The sequence below is a fragment of the Dioscorea cayenensis genome, chromosome 1 (assembly GCF_009730915.1).
Source record: "Dioscorea cayenensis subsp. rotundata cultivar TDr96_F1 chromosome 1, TDr96_F1_v2_PseudoChromosome.rev07_lg8_w22 25.fasta, whole genome shotgun sequence".
Classification (NCBI taxonomy): Eukaryota; Viridiplantae; Streptophyta; class Magnoliopsida; order Dioscoreales; family Dioscoreaceae; genus Dioscorea; species Dioscorea cayenensis.
Genome location: NC_052471.1, coordinates 1,802,688 through 1,821,925, shown reverse-complemented (window position 1 = coordinate 1,821,925; position 19,238 = coordinate 1,802,688). Strand labels below are relative to the sequence as shown.

At 32.8% G+C, this 19,238-nt stretch overlaps 5 protein-coding genes across 6 annotated transcripts; 2 read left to right on the top strand and 3 right to left on the bottom strand.

The window, feature by feature from the left end:
• Window positions 1-1,555: 1,555 nt before the first annotated feature.
• Window positions 1,556-2,474, bottom strand: LOC120263271 (histone H3.3). The gene is made up of 3 exons (XM_039271141.1): window positions 2,323-2,474; window positions 2,160-2,236; window positions 1,556-2,074 (listed from the first exon to the last, which is right to left on the bottom strand). Exons 1-3 carry the CDS (start codon window positions 2,392-2,394, stop codon window positions 1,813-1,815), a joined length of 411 nt encoding a protein of 136 aa, XP_039127075.1. The 5' UTR covers window positions 2,395-2,474; the 3' UTR covers window positions 1,556-1,812.
• A 767-nt stretch (window positions 2,475-3,241) lies between these two features.
• Window positions 3,242-10,101, bottom strand: LOC120262468 (probable 1-acylglycerol-3-phosphate O-acyltransferase). Its single transcript, XM_039270589.1, has 10 exons — window positions 10,095-10,101; window positions 7,074-7,356; window positions 6,749-6,985; window positions 6,019-6,065; window positions 5,476-5,594; window positions 5,227-5,387; window positions 4,387-4,496; window positions 4,186-4,285; window positions 3,578-3,701; window positions 3,242-3,497 (listed from the first exon to the last, which is right to left on the bottom strand). The coding sequence occupies exons 1-10, from the start codon at window positions 10,099-10,101 to the stop codon at window positions 3,369-3,371; spliced, it is 1,317 nt and encodes a 438-aa protein (XP_039126523.1). The 3' UTR covers window positions 3,242-3,368.
• A 387-nt stretch (window positions 10,102-10,488) lies between these two features.
• Window positions 10,489-11,521, top strand: LOC120263311 (inactive protein RESTRICTED TEV MOVEMENT 2-like). The gene is made up of 2 exons (XM_039271178.1): window positions 10,489-10,656; window positions 10,790-11,521. Exons 1-2 carry the CDS (start codon window positions 10,491-10,493, stop codon window positions 11,344-11,346), a joined length of 723 nt encoding a protein of 240 aa, XP_039127112.1. The 5' UTR covers window positions 10,489-10,490; the 3' UTR covers window positions 11,347-11,521.
• A 331-nt stretch (window positions 11,522-11,852) lies between these two features.
• Window positions 11,853-13,972, bottom strand: LOC120263321 (V-type proton ATPase subunit c1-like). The gene is made up of 3 exons (XM_039271187.1): window positions 13,811-13,972; window positions 13,444-13,729; window positions 11,853-12,311 (listed from the first exon to the last, which is right to left on the bottom strand). The coding sequence occupies exons 1-3, from the start codon at window positions 13,884-13,886 to the stop codon at window positions 12,179-12,181; spliced, it is 495 nt and encodes a 164-aa protein (XP_039127121.1). The 5' UTR covers window positions 13,887-13,972; the 3' UTR covers window positions 11,853-12,178.
• Window positions 13,973-15,033: 1,061 nt separating this feature from the next.
• LOC120263704 (ubiquitin recognition factor in ER-associated degradation protein 1-like) lies at window positions 15,034-17,619 on the top strand. 2 transcript variants are annotated; one of them, XM_039271682.1, is made up of 9 exons: window positions 15,034-15,115; window positions 15,691-15,734; window positions 15,858-15,926; window positions 16,026-16,050; window positions 16,138-16,170; window positions 16,258-16,379; window positions 16,467-16,597; window positions 16,702-16,925; window positions 17,214-17,619. In XM_039271682.1, exons 2-9 carry the CDS (start codon window positions 15,732-15,734, stop codon window positions 17,237-17,239), a joined length of 633 nt encoding a protein of 210 aa, XP_039127616.1. In that variant the 5' UTR covers window positions 15,034-15,115; window positions 15,691-15,731; the 3' UTR covers window positions 17,240-17,619. The 2 variants fall into 2 exon arrangements, with proteins under 2 accessions (XP_039127616.1, XP_039127608.1); XM_039271674.1 differs by lacking the exon at window positions 15,034-15,115 and having other exon boundaries at window positions 15,405-15,734.
• Window positions 17,620-19,238: the final 1,619 nt, after the last annotated feature.

The window sequence follows — 19,238 nt, the reverse complement described above, 5'->3', positions numbered from 1 at the left end:
ATGGAATAGGTGGTCGGATCTTCTTTGTTTATGATATTGGATTGTATTGCTCTATGAGATGAGTACTCGGGCATGTAATGATTTGATTTGATTTATGTTTTTTTAATTGTAATTAATTTGAGTTTCAATCTGTATATTGATTGTCATAACTCTATTTAGCGAGAGCTTAATTATCCGTTCGGATTGAGTTAGTGACAAGTTAAAAAATTAATTAGGGCTAGTCCCACCAAAGTTGAAGAGGGTTGATAAGGGTAAACCTAAAAGGTAAAAGGTATAGGGTGGCAAAGAGAGCTATTACCTCTTTGTAATCCTATGGTGATCATCACCAAGTACCCACTTCAGCATCTTACTCCCGGTAATTTTTATACTCGATTTTCTATTTTCTATACTAATAGGTTCGACTACATATTCTCGAGTATCACCAGCTCTTTGGGTGACCAAGAAGTGAAATTAAATGGAACAAATTTAAAAGGCAAATTTGTTATAAAAATCAAAAATCAATTATAATTTTTACCGAGTTTGAAGGGCAAAATTTTAATAATTTCTTTTTTTCTCGAATAGTTTTGATTTGATTTTGACATTATCCGTTTTAATTAAGATTTCTCTGTCAAACACTTGAGGATATGTCGCTCAAGATGGTTAAACACTACAGATTTTTACCAATTTCAGAAGAAAGAAAACAATAACTTCCATTTCTACTTCCCAATTATCTTTTTGTTTGTCCATTGTCCATATTTAGTTAAAATTAGTTGATAACTTTAAATTTTATAAAAATTATATATTTTTATTGAAATTATTTTTATAAAAAAAAATATATTTAAAATAATTAATATTTCAAAAACAAATAATTTAAATATATATAAAAGTTTGAGAATAGACCACAATTTATTTTTTATTTTTTTTAAAAAAAATAACCATACCACAAAATAGATACATCAACAAATTTACATTTTTTATTAACTAAAAAAAAATTCTTAAACATGAAAACTAAAATATAAAACATTGAGAATATTATATGCCAATCTTCGGAGATAACCATATCACTATACTAACAATTTTAATCTCAAACAAACATCATCTTGAAGATTGTCAAATGCAGATATATAGGAGATTAAGAGCACAATTTCTTGAGCCAAGTCAAGACCATATCAACATGTTTGTGGTTATAATATCAAACAATTATTATTTTCAAAATCTCATACATTTCAGTGACCACAAATTTTTAGATACCAATACCAACACATACTTACAGTTATGATCTCAAACAGATATCATCTGAGAAAAACATCTGAACAGAAAATTAAAAATCCCTCACAAAACATATATATTCATACATATAAAATATTCAGTACATATTGCCATAATATATATATATATATACAAGAATAAATCTCGAGATATTTTTGATAAAAATTGAACAGAACCAAATTATATTGTTATCCAAAAATCTTTAAACATATCTAGTTTCTAAATTTTAATTTTTTATTTCACACACAAGTTGCCCACAAATCACACACAAACAAACTGCTGACAAAATCTCATCTTGCCAACAAAATTCATAAGAAAAGCTTGTTAATCATCAACAAAACAAACCACCATAAACCATCTATCCAACATAAATCCACAAAGCAATCATCACTCGAATTATACCACGAAATATAAGAATTAATCCCAATACCATGTATACAAAATGCACTAAAATCCCAAATTTTAGAGTTAAAAAAGAAAAGAAAAAGAGAAGTTCACGATGGAATCCAGAAGAGATGCAGTGGTTAAGAAGTCAAATGCCAAAGAGAAAAAGAAGAAGAGTGATCAAGCACGCTCGCCTCTGATCCGACGTGCGAGCTGGATATCTTTGGGCATGATCGTCACCCTCTTCGCGTGAATGGCGCAAAGGTTGGTGTCCTCAAAGAGACCCACAAGATACGCTTCCGCTGCTTCCTGTAGTGCGAGCACAGCGTGGCTCTGGAACCGGAGATCAGTCTTGAAATCCTGGGCGATTTCTCTAACAAGCCTCTGGAATGGCAATTTTCTGATCAGAAGCTCTGTGCTCTTCTGGTATTTCCTTATCTCACTGCATTGATCCCAATAAACCAATGAGAAAATAAGAAACCCTAAATCGGAGGTGAATTTTGGATAAATTGAAAGGAAAAACGTACCGAAGCGCGACGGTTCCAGGGCGGTAACGGTGAGGCTTCTTCACACCGCCGGTGGTCGGCGCCGACTTCCTCGCCGCCTTAATTGCCAAACGGGAACCATTGTTTAGATCGAATTCAAAGGAGATCTGAGAAGGAAAACAACGAAGAAGAGAAGAGACGATACCTTGGTAGCGAGCTGCTTGCGAGGCGCCTTCCCACCGGTGGACTTGCGGGCGGTTTGCTTGGTACGAGCCATTGGAGGAGATGATCCGACGCTAGGGTTAGGGTTAGGGTTTCGCGAGAGACGATGGAGAACGAAGCCCAAACGAGAAAGGAGTGAGGGAAACTAAGTTTGGTGGCGTTATATATAGAGAGAGAAAGAAGGGAGTCGTTTAGATCGGACGGTGGAGGTTAAGTTTGAGAAAGCACAGTATCCGTGTGGTTGCATCTGATTGGTTGATATGTTTTAAGATGGATTAGAAGAATTAGTAACTTGGGATCCTTTATTATAATTAAGTTAATAAAAAACATTATATTTATATATATATTTATTTTAGTGAATTTATGGGGAACGGGTTCACAGATCAAACCTCTCGGCAGAAGTTTGAAAGTTTGTGAGTATAACAATTAATTTTCAGTTCATGTGGACTCTCATAATATATTATAGCGTTAGAAAAAAAAAAAAATTTTTGATTGAAATTTTCATAATTTTTAAAAAAATTAGGGAGCATGGTAAAATGTTTAATTGTACTTTTGAGAATTGCAACTTTAATTGGTTTTGATGAAATTAGTAGTGTCTAAATCTGTGATTATTTGGTGATGTTATAGATATCCCAAAGTTACTCATTGTCAATATAGTAATAATGGTACAATTCATTGTCACAAACATAACCTTATGTTATGTGCCTCTCCATAACTTTAATTCTAAATTATTTTTGGTTTAAATTATGATTATGTTTATCCTTTTAATCCGAAATTAAAAGAATATTGAAATGAATTTAAAATGATCATTGTCTTAGAAGCATTGACAGGCCTGTGCTATTCTCAAACTCAAAACAGACTAACAGAGCAGCAGTTTTAACTCATACTAATACATACCAAGATACCAAAACAGCAGAAAATAGGCATAGATTACAGTAATGTACATTGGATCATTATAAATTGGTATATAAAGTGTATAAAATTGGAGTAAATTACAGTATAAAGTTAAATATTCATTTGTTGAGAGAACTAAGCAGAAGTAAGGCCCTCAGGTAGAGACTGATGATCTACATTATCAGAAGAGAGGAACTTGCGACAAGCATGGAAAACAGCAGAATGAAATCCTGATGGATTGTCTATGAAGACAAAATGCCCACCCTGCATTTTATTCATTACATAGTAATTAGTGATGAGATCAAATGTATATTCAAAACCGAGAAAGAGAGACTGAGAGAGACCTGAGGAACACGAATGATCTCGCATGGTACTTTCATGTCTCTGCGAGCAAGTTGTGCCCCTTGGTAGTTCATCCAGTCTTCGTAACCATAGATAAAGGTGGTAGGAACTTTCCATTCGGATGCACTGCACAGAGACAATGAAAAAACCAGTGAACCTTCTATGTTAATTGGTGTACTCATCAGCTCTAGCTAAAATATTTAACCGATAAGAGCTATCTTATGACTCATAGTGTCAAATCAGCCATAACTGATTTATTGATGTTTTAGACTAACAAAATAGTCAATCTACCATTGATTTCCCAAGAGTATTCAGACCATTTTGAAGTTTTTAAAGGTTAAATAAAAAGAGGAATGGCAAGATACAATCAAGCTATCAATATGCAATTCTAAGGCAATTGCTTCTCTGCAATTCTCAGGCCTTGCACAGATAATTATCCTAGAGATGCTATTGGAAACAATTACAAAAGTAGAATTGTGTGAAATGCCCAAGGGCAAGGTCAACAACAAGAATCTAATCATATTTTATTTAATAATTTAAGAACTTAGAAAAAGAATAATTGAGTTGAATGGTTATGTTTTGAAACAACAGGAACAAATGCAGTACTTACCTTTGGAGAAGGGGACTCCGGGCAAATGCACCAAAGGAGAATATATACTTCAAACACAGTTCTCCACTAGCTTTGGCAGCCAAAGTATGGTATACATAATCTTAACATAGAAAGCATTGAGAAAATTAACAATTTTCTAAACAATAGAAACACTGAGGAACTGATATCTACAATAACCTTTATAACTAAACATGAAGGTACCTGTCAGCAATCCAGCTTCCTCTTCAGTCAAAGTTGACCCATTTGAGTATGAACCAAATCTAGCACTTGTGTACCTCCGCACCAGGTCTGGACCCCAAGGGCCTAACCCCCTATGTGAAATATAGTCAAGTGAAAATTACTAGTTGCAGAACCTTGAAGGTATACACATGATAAATATTATCAGTACAAGCATTACAATGCCCAATATCAAGGTTTGGGTGAAGCCTGCAGAACTACAAAAGAAACTAGAATAAAATTTTAAAGACATAAATTATATTTCTTCTTCTACACCCAAATTCCCAATTTGGGTTGGTGATAGCACAGATGCTACTTCTTCACTTCAATGCAGGTCTAAGATTTTCTACATGGTCACTTTGTGACAGTTGTACAATCCTATACAGAGTAAGGCCACGTTACCACCCAAGGACCCAGAAAAAAAAAGTTCAAGACCAAATATATCATGCAGGCAATGATAAATATAGACATGGATTTATTTGCTACAGATACACACATAAACAAGTATCTATGCGTGTTTTTTCCTTTGAGTGTGTTAGCTGGATGATACATTTTCTACAAAATGTATAGCAACAAAAAGGCTGTCATAAGACCTATCACCACTCATCAAGTAGGGTGGAAATGTACCAGAGCTTAAATCATCTTTTCCAAGTTGCACAAACCCAAGAGACATAAAACATCAACAAGATGAATTGCAAGCAGTTGAACAGTCAATAAATCACAGGCACCAGAATAACACTATGCACATGACATGAATTATGACAAAAGACTAAAATATTTCATATGCAATGGGGTCTTAAACCATCAACATATTGGGAACATTACCGAATGACTTTCTGAGGAGTAAAGTTGGATTCCCAGAGATGATTTATTATCATCCCTTTCCATGTTGCTCTGAATTTAGTCAACCACTCTGACCGATGTTCTGTCTCTGATGTAAATCCAGCCGGACCTACTAAAATCAAATGGTTAACATGCTCTGGATGCTGTAACAGAAAACAAATGGCATGAGAGAGGCAAAACAACAAGAACGGATCTGAGAAAGATTTAAAACTAACTTAACTAAGCAATCACCTTGATAGCATACTTTGCTGCAACATAACCACCAAAAGAATGCCCAAGCAAAATGAAGTTACTCAGGTTTTTAGCTTTACGCCATTCCTCAAACGAATCAATGAACCATGCCTCAGTTTCTGCAAAATCATAATATTAGTAAAGCATATATACATATGACACCACTATATAATAGGGCAATAAATCTACAATTAACTCTGTATTAGTCTGACTTAACACCCTACCAAGATCATGACTCCCATTTCACCTGTACGTGGTGACCTTTAATGGGATGTATAATGATCTTTATTTACTGTCCCAACACAAAGGCATGAAGCTAATGGAATGCAAATCATAACTTCTTAAATAGCAGCAGAGATGACCATATTCTAGTGAAAGAAAATTGAATTCTAGTAAAATAAAACGACAAGGAAGCAAAATCTTAGGCCTTCATCTCTACAAGTCTAGCTTCTTCCTAATTCAGCAAACATAAACCAAAGGAAAGATAACCAGAATATTTATGAAGAAATCTTTGCTTTGGTTTTAAATGAGATATCCCCCAACCTTCAGTGCTTTTACAAGTAAAGTCTGGGCGACTTGATCCACCCCATCTGCAATGTAAGTTACTTGTGTCAATAAGATGCATGGAAGAAGTATAATTAACCTTCATAAGGCAAAAATAACAAGAAACAAATTATTTCAATAACTAAAACCAAGACCAAAATCATCATGCCCATTTCATATCAACGACTACATCTTATGAAAATAAAATCAAGAAACCCATAACCATCAAGTTGCCACAAGGCCTAAATGAATATAGCTCCACTAAAATAATAAAAATAACAATAATACGTATGGGTAGGAAGAGATTTTTCAGGTTAAGGGCTCCATTGCCTCAGTGTTTTAGTTAGTAGATTGAACAAAGACATAAACAATAAAATGGTCCACAGGTTTCAGGTGTGTACTTCTAAGAAAAAAAGGCTCTTTGCATCAACAAACCAAATACAACAGCCAACATTGCAAATTCTCTTTTTTATTATACCAGTCTAATAAAATACACAATAATTTAAACATCATAATTTGAGCAAATTATGTATCGATATAAACCACAGCTTTTCAAAACGAATGCAAATTATGCAGACAAACACCAGCCATGCTTTCTATATCTAATTCTCTATGTCATCACCAATATAGAGTCATTCAAAACACTTCACAACATAATTTCTGATAGATAACACACAACATCCACAAAATTGCAATTCAACCAAGAAAAACACAGGATTCTGAAACTAACCCCAGTTGATCAATGGCAATAATCCGAAAGCGACTGGCAAGGGCATCAAAATTCCGAAAAAAGAAACCTTGGGAAGCACCATAGCCATGAACCATCACAAGGGTTGGGGAGTTCTCGGAGCTATCAAAAGTCACAGTATTGATAAACCTAGGCTGATCGCTCGAAGACCTAAACCATCTCACCGTTGATCCAGGCGGCCCGGAACCAATGTTCACTTGCTCTTGAACGTACTTCGTCCTGAAAATCAAAATCAATGACTCAATAAATGAACACTGAATTTCAACAAATAGGATCAAAATCGGATTGAGATCGAAGATGAACGCACTTGACGAGAGAAAGGAGGCGGCGCTCGGAGGAGATGATGTGATCGGTGGAAGTGGGGATCCAACGGAGGACGGAGGGCCAGAGGCGTCTGACCGACGACTTCGCCGGCGATGAGGAGTGCTCGACGGCGGCAGCGGTGCTGGCCCTGCTGATCTCCTCGGCCATTCTCGCTGAGACACGGGTCATCCCACGGCGCACGGAACAATGAGGGTTTGGCCATCGCTCGAGGCCTATATGAGGACTCCTCGGCCTTCCATGAATCCAAAGATGAAGCTCTGATGATACTAAATGCACCTGAAATTATACCTTGAGTGTTTGTGGATCTGACGTGGCGAGGTTTTATTGGGAAGATTAGGTATGGTTCGGTTTCTGGTCGGGTTTTATTAGTTGGTGGATTTCGCGCGTTTTGTTTGATCGTGGGCTTTTGTGCGGTTTGTGGTCGGAGGCGGCGGAGTTCGTGGACTTTTCATAAAAGTCAAAGGTTGACCATTTAATCGTTGGCTTGGGCCACAAGAAACATTTCAGCCCAATAAGAAGAGGAAGGAAATAAGGTTTTGTTTTAAGTCCATCTTCAAGTTCAGTCAACCCAAAACATTTATCTTCTCTGATTAAAAATTTAAAACTCCCAATATTTTATAAACTTCTTAATTTTTATATTTTTAATTAATTAATAACTTTAATAATAATTTTTTTAATTTTCATTTCCCATTAATTCCTTCTTTTATATTTGTGAGCTCACTGCACTTGTAATAGAAGTTAAACTTTGACCATTGAATCGTTGGCTTGGGCCATTAGAAAAGGTCAGCCCAATAAGAAGAGGAAATAAGGTTTTGTTTTAAGCCCATCTTCAACTTTGGTCAACCCAAAACATTTATCTAACTTCTCTGATTAATACTCCCAATATTTTACGAAACTTTCTTTAATTTTTTTAATTTTTTTAATTAATTAAAATAATTTGATCCATTTTTTTAAAATTTTCATTTGCCTAGTAATTCCTACTTTATATTTGTGAGCTCACCACTTTTATAAATGGAGGATGGTACCTCTTTTTCCCTACCAAATAAAAAGTAGAAAGATCTACTTATTTACAATAATTGAGCTCTGTGATTAATAATTTAGCTTATTTTATTTAGGTAAAATATCCGATTCTAGTTTCTCTAATATAGTCAATCTACCCTTTTGGTTTCCTTTAATATGATTTGTCCTTAAAATATCATTTGCTTTTAATATTTGAAAATTGTAAGTCTCTCTCTAATATAATTTATCCTTAGGAAGTCCTTATAAGAACTTTACATTTCTCAAATATTAAAATAGAGAGATCTCCTTAAAAACAAATTATAATAGAAGGACCAAAAGAGCAGATTGACTATATTAAAATGACTAAATAAGATATTCTATGTTTTATTTAAATAAAAAAATTATGAGTTTACCGACCATCCTAATGACATTGACATTCATACTTGTTGTGATAAGAGTGCTCGTAAACTAGACCTAATCCAGACTAGTTCATGCAAACTTATTCAACAATCAAGAAGTTGTAGACACACCGGGAAACAATTAAATTACTAATTTCATAAAAATATAAATTCATAGATATATTTTAAAAAAGAGATGTTTAGGGTATTAAAATAGTTGGAGGAATCTGTAAGTCATTTTAAAATTTATCAAACATATGCGATGCACGTCGAGGCTCCTTTCTCTTATATATATTCAAATTTTAAATTTAGAAAATAGGAATTTATTTTTTTAACAATAAATTTAGAATAAATATTAATATGGTGTTTCTTATTTTATGGAAAAATTATTATTATTTTTTTAAATATGGACATGTGGTTTTTTAAGTCAATTGTGAAATAAAATTACTAAAAGGCCTTTTGGCATTTTTTTTTTATTTTTCCATTTTTTAAGAGCTAAAACATTGTTTTTGAAAAGTTTCTCACGGTCTAAAAAATTTGTATGTGTTTAAAAAGCTTTATATTTTAAAAAATATGTAAGATTACAAAAATGCAAATCAGCAAATCATAGAGTACGCAATTTTTTTATACAAATATTATGGTACACAATTAAATATATTATTCTAAAATTTAAAAAAGAATTGTTATTTTGTATGAAATTTCTCTAGGAATCTAAACATGTGATAAGTTGAAATTTAAGTCGAAGCTAGAGAGATTTATAAGTGAAAACAGAATTTAGATTGAGGATGGTAATATTAGAATATGTGATTAGGGAGTGAATCTCATGGATTAATATATATATATATATATAATACATATTTATTTTTAAAAAATTTAGAAACTTACCTATATTAAATAATAGAGTATATGTATTATTGAAAAAAATAATATACTTGATATATCTATATTAAAAAAAATGAATATATTATTCAAAGATACTATTAATTATATAATTATGAATATTTTAATCTACCCTTAAACTCAAACTCTAGCTAACATGAGCAAGTTTGAAGCAAGCTCAAGCTAAAGCTAAATTTGATTCATCTCTCATTTATAGTTGCAACTTTCATAACTCATAACACATATCATGAGGGATTTTATATATATATATATATATATATTTCCAAGTGATAATTTTTTTCACTTGCATTGCATTTTTTTATTATAATTTTTTGTTTATTTTTGCAAATATAGATGCATGTCTTTGTTTGAAATATGTGAAGCAGTATAAAAATCAGAATTTTTTTCAGAAATCTAACTTGTCGCCTTCAATCAGAATGTTTGGCTTCCTCTACAAAAGGCTTTTAAAAAAAAAAACAAAACAAAACAAAAACAAAATAGTAATTAATTTAAAGATTTTTTTTTTTACCTCAGCTTTTTGCTTTTGAAGTTTTCCTTCAAATAATTTCAATGTATAGAATACACAAATGCTTTAAAAGAAAGGGGAAAAACACTGAAAGTTCTGAATAATTAAAATTTTATTTTATTTTTACATAGTTTTTTTTTTCCAAAATTTGTTCAATAATCCCTGAATATATGATTCAGTTTATAGACCAGTAAGGACTTACCTGACATTTTGATGTAATAATGAAAAAATAAAATAAAATAAATATTATTAAAAAAAATCCATGCACAGCAATAAAATCTCTTGTCATCAAGCAGAGTATATTTGCTCTACAAACTAGTCAAAAAGAAAAATAAATAAAAGAAGAAAAGAAAAAGAAAAGGAACTAAAGCATAAGTAACAGAAGCACAGGAAAGCAAATCACAATCCAGAAGAAAAGAGAGCAAAACCACAAAGAAAAGAACCTGGACTTGTCCAGCTCCAAGCTTCTGAGATGACCCTAACAATCAAACTTAGTAAAGGAATGAATGCTGTTACACTTAAAACAATGAAAAAGGTATCACTTTTCATTCAAGATTGCCCTAAAGCTTTGCATATATATAAATAAACCCAAACCTCCATGAATGTTCATCACCACCATTTAATACAAAAGAACACCATCCTTGCAAACATCATGGATGCCAAGCAAAGAACTTCATCAGGAATGAGATCTTATGAGTCTGTTGAACCTGACTACCAGTGGATTGAAGACAGTACCTCTAGTAATCTCATTGTTCACCTTCCAGGTATGAAGCTGATATTTGTTTTATCGAAGTTGCAAATAACTTTTGTCTCATAAAAATAAAACAGTTACATTCATTGATTCAAGATGTAAAGAAATAGAAGTATTGTTATTGTTCATGGATATATATGGAATAGGGTTCAAGAAGGAGCAGATCAAGGTACAAGTGGATACATTTGGAACACTAAGGGTAAGTGCAGAACGACCAATTGAAGGAAACCGATGGCGCAGGTATCGGAAAGATTTCCGCATACCAGAGACAACTAATGTTAGTGAGATCAAAGCTAAGTTTGAGAATGAAGCTCTTCATGTGAGTGTGCCAAAACCGATCACCCAGACAGAAGTCACAGAACATGAACAGCCAAAGCCAACTCCAGAGCCTCCGGTCATCCAAAAGGAAATGCAAGCTGATGACAAAGGTGAAGAAGAAAAAACAGTACCAAAGAAAGAGGATGACAAAGAAAAGAAAGTTGAAGAAAGTTCTGGAGCTAAGGAGTCACCAACTGGTTCCAGGCAAAGCAAGAAGGAGAAGCTGAGGCATGGAATAGGTAGGCTAACTATGAAGGCCAAAGAGCCCAGGACACTGATGGTGAATGTTGTCACAGCTGTGATTCTGTTAATCATTGGTGCTGCAATATATATGAGGCACAAGATGAGGGAGTCTGGGCAGGTAGATAACTATGAGGCGCTGTAATGAAGAAATGCTGCTATAACATTTAAAATAAGATGGAATGATAATTGTGAGTAATAAATTCAAGTATTACTAGTTTCAACTAAACAATCTTGATGAAAAAAGAGGAAATTGGCCAAAATTTGTACTCAAGGAATCAAGAAGAAAAATATATATATATAGTGATAGTTTTATTCTTCATTGCTGTAAATAGGAATTATCATGGGTGAATGACGGGAACTAAACCCGCAAACGGTGGATTCACAATCCACTGCCTCGATCAACTTGGCTACATCCACCCTAACTATTTCAAAACAAAGATAACTATCAACACAATTAGTAATGTCATTATTCCAACTAAATTGAGTATCATACATGTAATAATAGTACTTATTTTTACACCCCCTATTCAAATAACAAGAAAAGGAATTTACTCGTTCATCCAAATAAGAACTATTATTATCAATCCTATATATACATATATGTATATATATATATGATTTAGCAATCAACTTAAGCTAGTTCACAAGGTTTCAATTTATGTCATGTATTAATCATCAAAATGGAAATCATAAACAAATTTGAACAATAAACGTTTGGGCAAAGTTATGAAGTCTCTAGTATAAAAATTGAAGTTTTCAACTTGAATGCTACATCAAATAAAATGATATGTGATCTTTATTTGCATGCAGACCAAAATCTACTAGGCAAGTCGCTTCAAATGCTCAGTTGCATAATAAGCATGACGCTGTCCAAAATCCTTCAGAAGAAAACTGCATGATAATTTGCTGACCTGGCACCAGCAAACACATAAGAGAAACCACTTATAACACCACCTGTTTTTGGTCGACTGTCCCTAGTCGGCTCTAGATTGGCCTGCTCGAGAGGACAAAATGATACCCACAATCAACCCATAGAGGGCCAGTGCTTCAGCAAAGATAAGAATGAGAATCATTCCAACAAAGAGCTTCGGTTGTTGAGCATTGGCTCTGCAAAGATATGATCAAAACATTAGTAGGTGCAGAAATTTCTACATAAGTATCAACTGAGAAGCAGAAATATGACACTAAGAACATAAGGGTAAACAAACAAAAAAAACAACGGCAACTGTTGGGAAAAAATTTGCAAGGTATTGCCACAGTAAGTTTTAGGGATCTAGAGTTTATATACCCCCACATAATCACACAAGAAGCAAAAGTTTTATTTGGCAAATGAAAGAAGAAAAAACCAGGAATCATGATACAAGGCCTAATTTGTTAGGCCAGTAAACATAAAAGCCAATATGACAAGCTTGCTTTGTCATCAAAGGCAGAGTACATAATATGTCATCTCCATATCAAACTAATATACTCTCAAGAAATCAAATCAAACAGAAAACTGCTCATTATCCCATCTCACCTATAAAGAATTGGCATAGAAAATCTTGTCTAAATAATTCATCTAATGATGCTTCTGGTTGAAAGATAGCCACCATGTCCTTATTCATGATAGCATTTCATATTGGTTACCAATATGAGCGAGGTTATTCTGGCCATGAAATGTTGGGCTTTGCTTTCAGATACCAACTTTTATCCAAAAAGCTACAATTTTAAGCTTTTTAGCTAAAGCTGTTTTTAACTGTAAAAAAACTGAAGCTCTGTTTCAAAACTACAGCTAACCATCCATTTATGATTGGAAAATTCTTTCAAAGATTAGAAAGTTGCATTTTATCTTCTCAAGCACAACAGGCCAAGAACATCCCCGGAAATACAACCAGCTTCTTGATCATCAAATGCTGAAAACATAATGCCCCATCTCCATATCTCACCAGTTCAATTTCATTAATGACTAAATTAACCAGAAGACAGCCAACTATTCCATCTCACACATAAAGAATTGGCCTTTGAATTCTTGATTCATAACTTATCTAATGATGTTTCTAGTTGAAAGACAACACAAACACCACCGTTTCAGTTTCAGTAGGGCAATGAATCAACTAAAATCTTTTCCTGGATTCAGACCAAAACGAACATCAATAATTTCAGATCAGTTAAATCCTACTATCTTAAATAAAAGATATCCATATAAAAAAAAAAAAAAACCTCTATTTCGGTTAGAGATCTAAAGCACGATAGAATTCACCTGACACCAGCATCGCCTACGATGCCGATGGCCATGCCGGCGGAGAGGCCAGCAAGGCCACAAGCAAGACCGGACGAGAGGTGAGCGTAGCCATCGAAGAGGTAATAGGACTTGGCCTTGGGATTGATTCCGGTGCTGATGATAACGGCGATGATTAGACCATAGATCCCGAGCACACCGGCCATGACTACGGGAACGATCGATTTCATTACCAGCTCCGGCCTCATCACCCCCATCGATGCCACCCCTACTCCGCTCTTCGCCGTCCCGTAAGCAGCTCCCATGCCTGCGATGATGAACCAAGAGTTCTAAGCCCTAGATCGGGGGAGGAAGCGATGTGAGATATGGAGAAAGGTTGATGGCTTACAGGAGAACACGAGGGCGGCGGCGGCGCCGAGGAAGCCGAAGAAGGGGGCGGTCTCGTCGCCGCTGAAGGTCGTCATCTCGTCGTCGTCGCCGGCGATCTGGTCCGAGAGAGAGAGAGACGATGAATGGCCCCTTCGTTGATTCGCTGTGAATTATTGATGGCTCGCGCGAAGCTTCTGCCGTTCTGCTGCCTCGCGTGTCAATTTAAGTAAAAGTAGGTCTCTCAATATGGACGGTCAGATCTGGCGATGATCAAATGCATAACGTCCGAATCTCAAATTGTGGTGTGCATTACATTACGCATTCGGGAAAAGTGGAACAAAGCTGTGAGATGATATTACTTCTAGTATTTTTTGTGTATATTAATAAAAAAATAAAAAAAGAAAACTAATCTTTTTAAGTGAACTTTTGTGGATTCAAAAAAAATACTAGAAATGAAGAAACTTTGTAGATTCAAAACAAGTATTAGAAATTAAAAAAAATTGATTTTTATAAATAGCTTACTTTCTGCTTATTTCAATAAATATTATTACTGAAATAGATTTTGTTCATAATCTACTCCACTCACTTTAATCTGAAGCGGGGAAAACGGAAAAAATGTAATTTTCTCCATTTCAGAATAAAAGAATATTAGAAAAAAAAAAATAATATCACTTTTCTCCCTTTCCTTCGAAATCAACGTGGGCGCCTATCTATCCAATCTCTCGAGCTCAGAAAAAAATTCCCCTCTCCCTGGCATGATGTTTTGCCATCAAACATTAGGAAATTATATATTTTTTTAAGTTTATAATAATATATATTTTCTGCTAATTTGATGGGATATTTCTTAAAATATATAAAAGGCAAATATTATTAATTCATAAAAAAAAAAATTATATTTACTTATGTGCCCAAAACATGAGAAACCATATTTCTCAAACAATAAATCTAATGCGCTGTTATGAATATACATGGAAACATAATTTTCACAAGAGTATTTATGAAATTATATATTTTTGTAAGGTGATATATGCAAAATTTCCATTTGACAATAAAATTTCGAGGGAACTTTATCTCATATTTGTCCCAAATAAACTCAAAGATTGAGAATTAGTTTATGTTCAAATAGAATTAATATAATTAATTATATCTTTCTATATTATTTGTTAGAAATCAGAAGTTCCATTAGAATTCTAAGTTTGTGTTTTATTGGAATTAGAAAGAATAAAAATTTTATAGCTTACAAATATAGCAGAACTTTAGTTTATGCTCACAAAGTTTTAAGTAGAGCAAGTTCTTTGTTAGGAAAAGAGACATTGTGATTTAAGTAATTCTTTCTCCTTTCTTCTTTGCTTTCCAATTATTAATTTTTTTAAATAGTTATTTATCTTATTATTCTTATTGTTTTCTTATTAATATCTATTTACTGTGATTGGTGTTTTCTCTCTAATGTCTTGGTTATTAATCTTCAATAAATAAAATTAGTTTTTAATAAATTTTCTTTGTATTTACTGATGAATATTATTGGTCCTCATTAACTTTGCTTTGATGTATATATACATATGAATTAGATATGTTAAATTTAAGAAATATTATGTTTTTCATGAGTATCAATATGTATTTATATGTTCAAAAGTTAATCTTGAGCTGAATTTTGGCTGAACTTGAGTTGCACATTAACTGCTTGATGATTTGACTCAATGAGTGAGTTTTTTCACAAATTATTATGTTTTGATTGAAATCTATACTGATGGTTTAGATTTCAAATTAGAGCTAGTTTCTCATTGTCAATTTTCCATCCTGCATTGTTAATTTAGAACTATTTTGTCTTGCTCTCACTAACTGTTTCCGTCTTCGGTTTTAAAATTCACACTTTTTCAACTGCTATTTTTGCCATGTTAGGTGTTTAATCTTCGAAGAAAAGTTGCTGTTATTCAAACAAGATGGTATGTGATCATAGTTTTAAATTCAGTTAATCTGCATAACTTAATGATATAGTATTTGTATATTCATGATTAACTTTATCACTGATTTCTTAATCATGTTTTTTATATTTTTTGTTGTAATAGTCTTCAGAATCTAGTCCGAATTCTTTCGAGCAATTCTATTATTGCTATTCTCCGTGCTATATCGATAAGGTTTGTCATTGTTCTTATTCTACTGAGATTCTTTTTTTTACAATCAATGATATTGAATTACTCTAAAACTCATAATCTTGAAAATTTTTCATCCTGCAGCCACATCTGGAAGAGGGAGATAAAAGTATGTATTTATCGTATCGTATTCACAACATTTCATTCTTTTATATGATACTCTTGATTGACTATTTTGTATTTTTTGATCTTTTAGTTATTATGCCACTCTCTGCTCTCGATAAGCTCGGTAAGCCAAACTTTATAGCCAACTATTTATTTACAAAAGCTATTGCTTATTTCTATCAACTAACTATCATCTACGGTTACATTACAGCAATGTTAGACATCAATTACCCGATGTCATTCGAAGTCAGCAGATATTCATCACAGCGAGTTTCGCATTGCGGTGTGCTTGAATTCGTTGCAGAGGAGGGCATCATTTACATGCCACAATGGGTATTATGACATGATTAATAAAATACACTAAAAAAATACGATTTCGGACTATTAGTTACTCTGATATTTTACTCTCATCGTTTACAGATGATGCAAAATATGGGAATACAAGACGCAGATCTCGTTTGCATTAAAATCGCGAACCTTCCAAAATGTACATTTATAAAGTTGCAACCACACACAAAAGATTTTTTGGAACTCACAAACACAAAGGCTGTGTAAGTTCTATTTTTCTTTTCTCTCTTACATTATTCGATTCGATCATATTACTACTGGAATTGATCTTTCTTTTTTTATTTTCATTTTCATTCAATATCTGCAGCCTCGAAAAAACTTTGAGGAGCTTCACGTGCTTAACTCTTGGTGACACTATAAAGTTATTGCATAACAATAAGGAGCACTTCTTTGATATTATCGAATGCAATCCAGCTTCGGCAGTTTGTATCAATGAGACAGATTGTGAAGTAGATTTTGTAACTCCACTTGACTACAAAGAACCGGAAAATCCACAACCTGTTTTTACTTCAAGCAAAGCTCCAATTCGAGGTATCTATTTCTAAGTAACCAATGAATTTTAATCATCAAAAGTTTATTTTTCACATTTATTTTTGAAATTTTTGCAAATAACAAATGCCGCATAGTTGTTCTTATTCTTATCGGTGCTTTCGAGGATGAGAGACCCAAACTTGTATATTTCTGTAAACTAAACACATGTTAGATGGCATTGATGTGAAAGCTTGAGCTAAGATAATAAGAGACTCAATGTTACAAATTCATACTGAATATTTACTAAATTAACTGATGTGGGATTATTATGTCAAAATTTTTTATTAGGTCCCAAAGGAAGACAATGGAGCTGAACATAAATTCCAACCCTTTACTGGCAACGGTAGGTTTTTAAATGACACAACTTCAGATCACGACTCTTTGATCGATTCCTCGTCAGTAACAAGCGAAGATGTGGAGAAGCAAACAGAAAACAGTTTGAATTCAGAAATGGATAAACTTGAGCTCGATTCGAATGAGATATTTCCTGATGAAGAAGAACAAAAGCCGAAGTCTGATGAAGCATTCACTGAGAACCAATACCCACTGATGGATGACGACGATGAAGTGGATAAATACTAATTGATAAACATGATTTTTTTTTTTTCTTTTAGGTTCAATGTTTGCAAATATAGTTTAAGTTATTAGATATCGAATGTTTTGGTTATCGAAAACTAAATTTGAACTTATACATCTGCAGTTAATTATTATATGGCATTCTTGTTGCTATTATTTGAAACTTGGCTTGAAATTTTGTCTGGTGAATGCAATGTGGTTCTTGATACTTATTTATATCACTTGTCAAACAATAAAATAATTAAAACTTTCAACAGCGAAGAGAATTCAAGGATGAACTGTTTGTGTTTGGCTTAATTTAAAATTTAAATTTTATATGTGCACAAACAATAGGTACAACTAATAGATGAACATCCAACCATCCCACGGTAAAAATTGGTTAAGTTCTATGGTCATTAAAGAGCTTTCCAAAAAGATCAACTAAATTTATTGAGTTGTTTCAAACTGTTAGTTATCAGTGAAACCCCTTTGTTGACTCTATGTGAAATATCCGTACTAAACTTGTACTTATGAATAACCAAGAGATATATATATATATATACATATCATATGAATGCAGCAATATCACTTGTTATGTAATGGCATGTCTTTAAAAATAATTTTCTCACATGATCTGTTATTGTCACATTATGAAGTTTAACAAATATTTTAATTTTTTTTAAATAATTTTATTAATTAATGTAGTTAGTGACTCGTCCTAGAGAGGGTTATTTTCATGATATATTTTTTTAACAAAATGATTTTTTTAAAAACTAATTTTTTATGTTTATTTTCATGATATTTTTTTAACAAAATGGTTGAAGATCGGCATGTGAATTATAATGATAACGACAACCGTTGGTTAGTCCAATGAGAAGTCACATGAATGACAATAAATGATGTGGGGTTTTATGATATTGTGCAATATTGTAAAAATTAATATATAATATTATTCATCCACAGTTCATTGGATCATATATAAAAAGAGACGTACACCTCGTCAAAAAAAATTTAATAACAATTTTTATAAATTTATTTGGTATAACTAATTAGACGCATTTTTTAATTATTTGAGGACCACTAGCAGATGAGAATAGAAGGTATCTTCTATTATCATTCATTTGGATTAAAGGTTTTATTTTTAATAGAAAATGCTTGTGATAATAAGCTCAATACTCACCAATATTATTTTATTTATTTAGATAATTAAGCTTCTAGGCTACTGTTTTTCTAAGAGTTACAAAATCTCGAGAAAAAATACTAGCACTTTTATATATATAACAAATTTTTTGAATTTTTCAGTGAATTGTAAATATTTATTTATTTTTCTTTTTCTTTTCATCTCTTGCTCAGTCAAAAAAACCTACTAGATTATTCAAATAAAAAAAAACCCTACTAGAGTAGGCACAAGATCATGACCATTATGCTAGGCTGTGGTCAAGGGTGCCTTAGTTGCCCTCAAGTGAAAGTTTACTAGCTAGTACAAGTGAACTAGTGGGCCGGTGAGCTTGGCACTGAAGTGCCACTCACCTCTCACATCGATGCAACCCCAATGAGTGAAATTAAGAGTATTTGTGTAATTTCATCTTAATTTAGATTTATAAATAAAAATTGTTAAAAATAATAATATTTGAATAAAAAATATTTTGATAAAAAAAATAGGTCTAGTTAATGTGATTAATTTGAATTCCTATAACATAAACCAAACAATTTTGATACTTTTATTTTTAAAAAAAGTTAATTAAAAAAATTATATTT